This window comes from Mya arenaria, chromosome 10 (assembly GCF_026914265.1).
Source record: "Mya arenaria isolate MELC-2E11 chromosome 10, ASM2691426v1".
Taxonomy (NCBI): Eukaryota; Metazoa; Mollusca; class Bivalvia; order Myida; family Myidae; genus Mya; species Mya arenaria.
This window is the reverse complement of record NC_069131.1, coordinates 74,209,302-74,219,175: the sequence shown is the minus strand read 5'-3', so window position 1 is coordinate 74,219,175 and position 9,874 is coordinate 74,209,302. Positions and strand designations below refer to the sequence as shown.

Below are 9,874 nucleotides of genomic sequence, written 5' to 3'. Positions count from 1 at the left end.
CCAGCCATGTCAGTAGACGTAGTTTTCTTGCATACCGGGCGTGTGTTTCCGGTCATGTGACCGGTGCTGGAAAAACTCATCTTACACCCCCATGTAAGATGAGTCACGCGCAACAACGCGCCACTTCTTATTTCTTTTATTGTATGGTTTATGAAAAGTATATTATGCAATTTCAATAAAGCGGAATCAAAAATATAAGTATACAATACTTTTTATTAAAATTGAAAATAAATAATCGTAAAAGCGCGATTTTTAAAAGGAACTATTTGACGTCGATAGTGATTTAAAATTACTGCGCTTTATGACGTCAGTACAGAACGTCGCACGCGCTTTTTGGTGAAATGTACAAAAGTGCGTTTTCTACGTCAATTTTTCAACAAATTCATAATTTAAGGTATGCAAGAAAAAATATCAATCATGTTTTTCCGGTCCGGATCGAAAAATCCGACCCTCGGGCACGCTGCGTGACCGGTAACTCGGCAAGCCTCGTTACCGGCTTACGCGCGTGCCCTCGGGTTGGATTTTTCTATCCGTACCTGAAACACATGATAGATACTAATACTCTACTATGAGTCCGAGTACAATGCGTGCAAAGCGTTTATTACCGATCAGTTATATGATCTTCATTTGCCATGGTAACATTTGTTAAGACAGACTATATAATATAATCGATATATCCACAACACTGACATTAAATGATAACCAGTTTAATTCCATCTCTCTTTGGCACCATTATCTAAGTTTATGTATACGTCATCGTTGGCAGGGGGGACGTTGGCTGGGACACTTGGAGTTTACCTGTCAGCACGGAACGGGCGAATGCGTGGGGAATCATCTGGAGGAAACTGGTTAACGTCTCGAAAATTCGATGAAAATCAGATTAGAATTTCATAAGGTATGTTGTAATAACACACATTATTATCTTAAATTTGTATTGCTTTGATCAAAACTGACTGGAGCAGTTGAATATTTTCCATATAAATTTGTATTGTATCATGTTTGTCTGTATTAATACCAATACATATAAGTTTTGGGTGTAATTCATAAGGATTCATTTTCAGACTCGTGCAATGCATTTGATTGGCAACAAAACTGCCTATTTTCCTTTTATCCACTGCATCGAGGCTCATCAACGGACGCAACCCGCAGACGCTGCAAAAAAGGTGGGCACTCGCTTCTTTTACCATAAGAAATAGCAAGAAGGCAAATGCATCTTATCTGAGTCTGTTGATGCAACAACAAACATATAAAAGAGAGGAACTTTACCTCAATATAATATGTTTAAACCAAATATATATATGAATATAAATGTTCAATTAAAATAGCGCAGTAACCAACATTAAATACACACTATTATATATTATATAATTTTGAACTTTTAAATATCTCTGTTTTATTTGTACAGTTTTAAAAACGTTGTTGACAAACACACTTAGTTTGTTTTTGTTTAAAAAATATAGTGCGCTAAAAAGATGCACGTGGACCTGGATCCGATCAGCGCATGTGCCAGCGGAAAGCAAGGCGCGAATTGGGAGCACGAGATGGCAACGTTGACAGCCGCCCTCTATCCGCCACACACCTACGCACCATGGATAACCTTTGACGGGGTATTTTAAAGTTTATCACTAACTGAAAACACGAACAACATTTTAACATACATAATTCTTCTACAATTAGTTCTGCGCGTTTATCACAAATAAATTCACTTTGAACGCTTTAATAAATAACGGCTCTAAATAACACGTAAATTAGGTGTGAACAACACAACACATCGGCAATCCACAGGCACGCTTCCTTTCTTGATGCCGCAGTTCGCATAATTTACTAAACGAAACCGAAACTAGTTTTTACGTAAACAATATGGCGTCCTCACATGACAGTGTGATTTGGGATCCCTTCTCTTGTCTAATGTCTTTTTTTGGATCCTTTCGTTACTCGAATACTGAACAATCTGGTGATAATTGATCAGGTGAGAAAAGTGATCATCTTAATTAGCTAGTTTTACTCGTACAACTTTTACTGTTTTGTCTAAACCTTAAAAAATGTGTTGTCATGGTTACCTTACCCTAAAGCTAAGTACGGCTTTTATTTGTGAGGTAAAAGGGATAAGCACATGGAATTCGAAGTTCCCTGGCTCAGTCAAATTAAATGTCGAAGGGAATTTGATGGTTGTTTTCAATTGATCTGGTGATTCTCCTCTGTGTGTTTATTTGAAAAAAAAACAAACTTTCAATATGTATAAAGTGTGAGTGGGTAATATACCAGTCATTTGTAACCACGGCCCACCAGGTCAGGGGGTATACCGGGGATAGCTGAGGAAATGTGCGGTGTTTTTACATTCCAGGTGGCCCCGCAGTGCCGGGTGAATGCTGTGGATTTGTCTCTGTGCCAAAAATAGCGGGGAATTGGTCTTGCCTAGGGTCCCTGGGGTGCAGGGGCATTTTGCAGGGATTTTACCAGCAGTTCATCCCCGCAGGCCGGGGATTTTATCCGGGCTTGGCTGGACTGAAAGTCAGAGTCCCTGCTATTCCCCAGACCTGGGGGGGGGGGGGCGTAGTTACAATTGACTGGTGCATAAGAACCAGCCACCCAGTTAGCTTAGTTGGTTAGAGCGCCATGCTAGTGTTCCGTCAGTTGTGGGCTCGAGCCTCAAAGATTTATGGGGGAGGAGCGAAGAGTATGTGGATAAGAACTAGCTACAATAATGAGAGTTTAGGGATAGTTTTTATTATTTGGATATTTCTTATGAATCCCTGTCTCGGGTCTGCCATAGTCATTAAATCATCAAAAACTGGTTGATGGCCATTTAGGGAACTAGGGTAAGAACAAGCTGCCCAATTGCATGTAGCTCAATAGCGCTGTGCTAGTGTTCCGGCAGTGCTAGTGTTTTATCATAAGGATAGGGCAGGGTTTCCCTGATTCCCTTTCCCTGGTTTCAACTGATTAAAAAAAGTTAACAGAATGCTTCTGTTAGTTTTGCCATTCTAAAAAAAGCCAGTTATGCCTCTGGGCAGGATGCTTCACCCGCTAATTAGAGCCCAAAACCCCTTCCTGAAATGGTGTCAGTCTTTCAGCTGCAAGATCAATCACATCCCTGACTTTTTTGTTCATTATATAATTCCAATTCTAATATCAACATATAAAGGTATGTTTAAATGCAATCTAAGGTTCTTAAATTGCCTAAACCCCAGGAGCTTCAGGGGGGGCTTCTGCCCCTCTGTACCCCGAGAAGGGTGCTGCCTTTCACCCGCAAGAGGGCCTTTCGCGGTACCCTAGACCTCCGGCAAAAACAGGGTGATATCTTTTCAAAGCCCAAAGGGAACCTTGATAGGGATTGTGTTAGGTTTCTTCTTTTTTTATTTTGTTTCAAAGTTTAGACGAAGCTCTCTGGGCACTTCCTTCTATAGATTTTTTTATGCCTAGAAATGATATGTCAGTGCTCTCAAAAATGCTAGGTAGGGTCGTGACAAAGTTTTTTTGTTTTTTTTCTTTGCTTTACGTACAGTCAAAACAGCCATGCTTACCATGACATTTCAGTAGATTGTGTTTTCAAATCATGAATACTTTATGTTTTTAATTGTAATCTACACAAATGGTCAACAACTACAGCGAAACTTTTTGGACTTGAAAAAAAACTGTAGCTTTGAAGGGTATGCCAGGTAGGGCTGGGTTGCCCTTAAGACGGGCCTAATCATTATCATACTTGGTAAATTTGGCAATTACATACTTTGTTCATAACATAACTATGTATTCTTCAGGGGAAATGGCCACTGAACCTCGGACAGAACTAAACATTACTGATGATCCATTGGAACAAGATAATGCGCTCTCAGTGCAAATCTTCACTGAGTTAAATGGCATTCCCCTTGATGTGTCAAAATCACAACCAACAAATACAAGAGGGCATTCAGTTGCTTCCCAGGCTACCGATGATGATGATAAGCCCATGACATTGGTAACGTCAGAGGCTGTTTATCCATCTCAGCGTACCAAATCAGTTTTCAAGCAGCAATCTGTAACTGATTTTCAAGAACATCATGAGTATAAAAAAAAACGCGATCAGGAACTGGCTCCTTCTAATCAGGCCAAGGTATTTTCTGAATCTGTCAATCCTGACAATTCAACATGCGCTCAGCTTGGCAAACATGGTCAATGTAAACAACATGTTGAAGAGACAGTACCGAGTCAAGACTCTATGCAGGGATTAGCCACATCTTTGTCTAAGAAAGAACAAATCAGTTCACAGCGTAAGAAGGGCATAAAAAGGGCAGACTTCAAATGTTTTCAGACAAGGAAAGAGTCATTCCGCACGAACAACTGGCCAGCAGACAAACCTCTACCTGATGATATGGCTGCTGCAGGATTCTTTTTTTTAGGTAAGAGTGTTATTCCTTTTGTAGATACATGCATATGCTTTTAATAATATCAATTGGTCAAAAAACATTTTCATAAAATAACAACATTATGTTCTTTAGGTTATGGAAGTGCTAAACTAGTGATACTAATGTTAATGCATCAACAGTTTAAGCTTGATTATTTTGGCCTAACAAATCCAGGCCACCGAGTTTCTCAGTTGCTGGTCACACTTGACATCTACCAAGTGAACAAACTTAGTTTTAAAGTAGTCCATTTCTACCCAACATTAATAGGACCCCAGACAGTTGGAGAGCAATTATACGTTGACATGGTATGGTGTTACAAGTGTGGCAAGAGCGTCTTCGGATGGGAGAAGACAGACAACCCTGTCAAAGAACACGAGAAGCACAATAAGAATTGTAAATAAGCACCAGAAAGGTAAGAATCAATGTGTTGAAGGATGTATGCTTGATGTACGTTGTAACGTGATGTAAGTTTTTTTATTGGACTGTAAAAATAACAGACAAATAGACCAAATGAAATCACTGAAGCATATTTAGGATAAGGATCAATTCTATATTGAATACTGCCAGTATTCTCTAAACATCTTAAGTGATTTCCTATCTTAAGTCACTTTCCTAATTTAAGTATCTCACTAGTCATGTGATATGATAAAGTTCTCTATAATTTCTAAAATACTTCATTTTCTTTGATCTTTAAAAAAACTCAAACTTTTATGGTAAAAACAATTATTCTTTTCGTTCTTTTTGACTATGAAAATTTGAGGAAATCACCATAAGTTAGGAACTGACTTAAGTAGCTTCCATTGTTCAATTAACCCTTTGCTTCAAATATATGCAACGGTCGAAATTTGCACCAGCCCGAAAGCCCTGCACTGGTATATGGCTTTTTGGCTTGCTCAAATTCTGGGTTTTATATAGCAGGGCTTCTTAAAAAATGTTATGCCAAACAGTAGTATATGAATGTGGGCATGTTCATCCAAAGGACTAATTTCGATGACTGTAATATGCTATTTTACACCACTTTCTAAAGCTCCATAGATACAGATATTTACGCTCTGTCGACAGACTGATAGCGACGCAGTTTTATGCAATCCTAATGTAGGGCCATTTATTTTCATAAAACACTAATTATTAATGTTCAGAGTCTTTAGTTTTAAAATCCTTAAGTTTCTGTAGGGTTGGCTTAAAATATACACATTGCTATGGGCTACTCATTTCCTTATGTAAAACAATTTGTTACAGAAAAGTATATTTGTGAGAAAGTAATATCATCTTTTCAGAAGTGTACAGCAACATTATATCATGTTATGCTATTTAAAGCACACTTATGGAATTACCAAATGCTATTAATAAGAATTTGGTGTTCCATTTGGATTCCCATTCTAGCTTGATTACATGTAGCAATATTTAGTACCCTGAAATTCCCAGTGTCTCCATTGGAAACAAGTAAATTGAATGAAACTCACTGGAGAAAGAGAATGAAAGTCAAAAATTAGTTGATTAAAAAATATATTTGTACTCAAATGGAAAACGAAATGGAAAACGAAAAATCTGTGATCCTTAAGTTACATCCTAGATATTGATTATGTTTTGAATAAACTTCGTTTGGGCATAATGTTTAAGAAATATAATTGATGTTTCTTATGTTTCAAACAGCTTTCCATTAATTCGTTAAACATTTAAACATACATTTTCTCACTTTGGTTAAAATTCACATATGGTAAGTTAAATGTATTGGCGGAATTTGTGTATGATTCAACAAACAAAAATTTCAGTGAAAAATGTCAATGCTCTATAAACAACATGTTCATACATTATAGTTGCGTCGTACAGGCAGGCGGCGTCTAGAAAGTTGTCACATCATAACTTTAGAATGCTTTCTTCAATCATCACCAAATTTGGTCAGAATGTGTTTGGGCTGTATACCTCGGTAAAGTTTGATAACTAGCCATGTAAACATGCTCTAGTCACTCGAGAGTTATAACCCTTTAATTATAGAAATTACCTATATTTGGTATTGTCGGATCAATATCTTTAAAAGCCTTTGTCTTATCATCACCAAATTTGGTTAGAGTGTGTAATTGCATAATATATTGGACCAGAAACAGTTGGCGATCCTTAAACATTTAACCCCACCAAACATCATTTTTAACTTGCCGACAAAGTTCTCCCTCCCATATATTTTATCATTTGAGGCCCTTTTCATGTCGTGTGATAGCTCTAGAACATGTACAGGCCAATACAACTTGTTCATAGCTGAACTTGAGGTAGAAACCCAAGCTGTTTTCCATTATCATACATAAATTTATTGGCCACTAGAAAGCACCCCTGTCAGAACCTTTGAGATTAGAGGAGGCTGCATATAAAAACAGACTAGACCATTTGATTGATATGTTTTCACACTTAAATATTTCATTGAACTTGATTGAAGGCAAACTCTTCTTTCATTGTGCTTCACTCCCGCAGCTTGATTTATAATCGTAAACATTCATTTAAACCTTTTCATATTTGTTTCATTGCAGATGAGCAGAGAGCTCCGATGCCAGCTAGTGGACAGATGGCAGCTAGTTGACAGATGGCAGAGGATCATTGATGAAACTTACTGAGCATTCAGGTGCCGAGGTCCCTGCGATCAGTTGTACATTATCAATAGACCGACCCCTTGGCCTCTCTATAGTGGTTGTGATCAAGAAGAGCGAAGCCCGACCATTGAACCTCTAAATATTTGAGCATTTGATATTTAAATATTTAATGCAGTTTAAAGCAGCTTTGAGTAAGCCTTCATTATATTTGCTGTCCTCTATAAAATTGAGTCCCAGTGAGTTGTTCATGCTAACATTAAAAATCAAAATTAAAGAGAGAGATAGACATAAAAAACTTGTGACTATGTGTGAAATTAAATCAAAGAATTTTATTTTTTTAATTATGTAAAAATAGCTATGATAATCTGCTTATGGGGCATGAAACCTCGCTGAAATGAGAACATAACTTTCTGCTCAACAGGACTCATTTTTGCTGAGAACGTCACATGATGTAAGAGATGGCTCCACAGGTTAACAACAAGATAGTTAAGTTCTACACTGACACTTAGTTTCTTAAAGATTTTGTATACACCCATTAGTTAAAGGGACGTATCATGGTTTTACCTGTGGCGTATGGATGGGCAAGGTCCATTATGTTCTCCGACCAATTACCTTCGAAACAATAAACACCAAATTTGGTCAGAATGTGTATGGGCATAATATCTCCGACAAGTTTGATAACCAGTCATATCACTTGAGTTACTCCAGAGTTGCCGCCCTTTTAATATAGATTATCAATCACAAAATCTGAGAAATGATATACAGTCGAAACTCGATGGCCCGATATTCTAGGGACCGGCCAAATACTTCCAGCCTCGAGAATATCGAGCCAAGCGGGAATGCTTACAGAATGTTTTTATTATTCGGTACAAAAAGTCTTGTTTATCTCGTTTGTTATTGGTTACGCTATCTCCGCAAGAGAAGAGTATTAAATGGACATAGTTACACATCCTTAAAGTCGTAACATGACTTATTCGATACTTATTTTTCTTAAAGTGATGGCATGTTTATTCAAACTGTCAAACCATTTAAATTTGATAATGATTATAATAAATTCAATTAATTTTTATCGAGTAGCGCCTTGTGCTTAATGAAGCCAAGCAAACAAATCAAGGTGTGAGATCCTTACCTGTACCCACGAAAATGACATCGACCCAAGCAAACAAAAAGTGTGAAATTCTTACTTGGGACTGCGAAAATGACTTCCCATTATATATGAACAAAGAGTAAAACAAAATTGTTCCTTTTAATATGGTTCGAGCCAACGAGAATATCGAGCCATGAAATATCGAGCCAATGAGTTTCGACTGAACTAAGAATTTTTAGTGCTAGCATTTCCTTAAGCATAGTTTTTTTACAAGATTGGATTTATTGTTTTATTCATGATAAAATGCTTGTAAATGGTATATAAATATTTGTGATTTGATCACGTGTTTGATTTTTAAAACATAATTATACACACAATTGTACATTTAAAATAAATTTTATTGTTTTAATGGGCTCTATGATCACTTTTTTAATTAGCACCAAATGTATTAATGTTATTGAATTTAGGCCACATGGAATTAATATTATGTTTGACTCTATCTGACTGACTCACAAGAATACCCTGTTTTTTTAACCTCTCGCTTGTTCATTTAAATTTTTTGTTTTCATTACGAAATAAAGAACTAAGAAGAAAAACACTCACAAATACTATCTACATGTACCCAAACAGGCTGGGTGAATCCAAACTAATTTTTTTTAAAAAATGTTATTGCATGGCTTTTGTTTTAAATGTCAATAGCTTTATGATAATCAAAATAAACTAATTTTAGATTTTAGCTCAACCCCCCCCCCCCCCCCCCCCCCCCATCATTACTTATATTTAGTAAAACAAATGGAATAAAGATGATTTTTTGTAATTTAATAAAAGTGCTTCTCTGAGCCGGAGTCTAAAATTGGCCTTGAGACTTCATAATTATGGCCCAAGACTTTTGGTAAGGTAAAATTCGGGCATATCCAGGAAATATGGGGGTCATTTGAGAACAGCAGTAGGCTTAGGGGTATATGTAAAAGTTCTATTTTAATATGATTTTCAAAAAAAAAACTGGTGTTTTTATAAATGACCCTTAATTAGTTGTGTTGTGTGAATATATCTGTAAATATGTTATGCATACAATGTTGTACAGTTAGTATTATTTTTTGTTATGTTTTATTTACTCTTGTTTGACTTTATTCTTCTGTTGATGATAGGTATTTTAGATATGCATGTTAGCTATTAGTTGGCTTTTGTATTTTTTTCTAAATTTGCTAATGTTTGGTGTTTTTGATATGACAATATAGTTTTGCAAGGATTTCTATTTTATACTATAATTATTTCATTTTTGTTTTCTGTGATATATATATTCTCTATCATAAAGATTCTTAAAAAAATGTGTTTATTGTATTTTTTAGTCATTAGGACTTCTACCCCTGTGCGTGTACATAGTAGTTCATAGCGTGTCCATAGCATGTTCATAGCGTGTCCATAGCATGTTCATAGCGTGTCCATAGCATGTCCATAGCATGTTCATAGCGTGTCCATAGCGTGTCTATAGCATGTTCATAGCGTGTCCATAGCGTGTCTATAGCATGTTCATAGCATATCCATAGCATTTACACATAACCATGTCTAAAACAACTTTGGTTGGTAATTCTATATGAAATTAACCTACAATGGGGCAAACAGTTTCTAATATGAAAAAAAAAATCAGTTATTTTTTTATGTTGCCATGGCAACATATTGCAACAAATTCTTTATGGAATTCAAATCTTTGAACAAGGACAATCAAAGTAATTCCTGGGAAGGATGCAATTTGTCCGTGCAGTTGAATCATTTGAAGCATTTGTTGGGGATGGACAATCATGAACACAAACAGCTCGCCTTATTGC

At 36.5% G+C, this 9,874-nt stretch overlaps 1 protein-coding gene and 1 long non-coding RNA gene across 2 annotated transcripts; both read left to right on the top strand.

The window, feature by feature from the left end:
* Positions 1-842: 842 nt before the first annotated feature.
* Positions 843-1,645, top strand: LOC128205828 (gamma-interferon-inducible lysosomal thiol reductase-like). The gene is made up of 3 exons (XM_052907831.1): positions 843-895; positions 1,062-1,163; positions 1,461-1,645. The coding sequence occupies exons 1-3, from the start codon at positions 869-871 to the stop codon at positions 1,614-1,616; spliced, it is 285 nt and encodes a 94-aa protein (XP_052763791.1). The 5' UTR covers positions 843-868; the 3' UTR covers positions 1,617-1,645.
* A 208-nt stretch (positions 1,646-1,853) lies between these two features.
* On the top strand, positions 1,854-9,378 carry LOC128205829 (uncharacterized). The gene is made up of 4 exons (XR_008256337.1): positions 1,854-1,969; positions 3,759-4,376; positions 4,650-4,794; positions 6,902-9,378. It is a non-coding gene; the product is annotated as an uncharacterized LOC128205829 (long non-coding RNA).
* Positions 9,379-9,874: the final 496 nt, after the last annotated feature.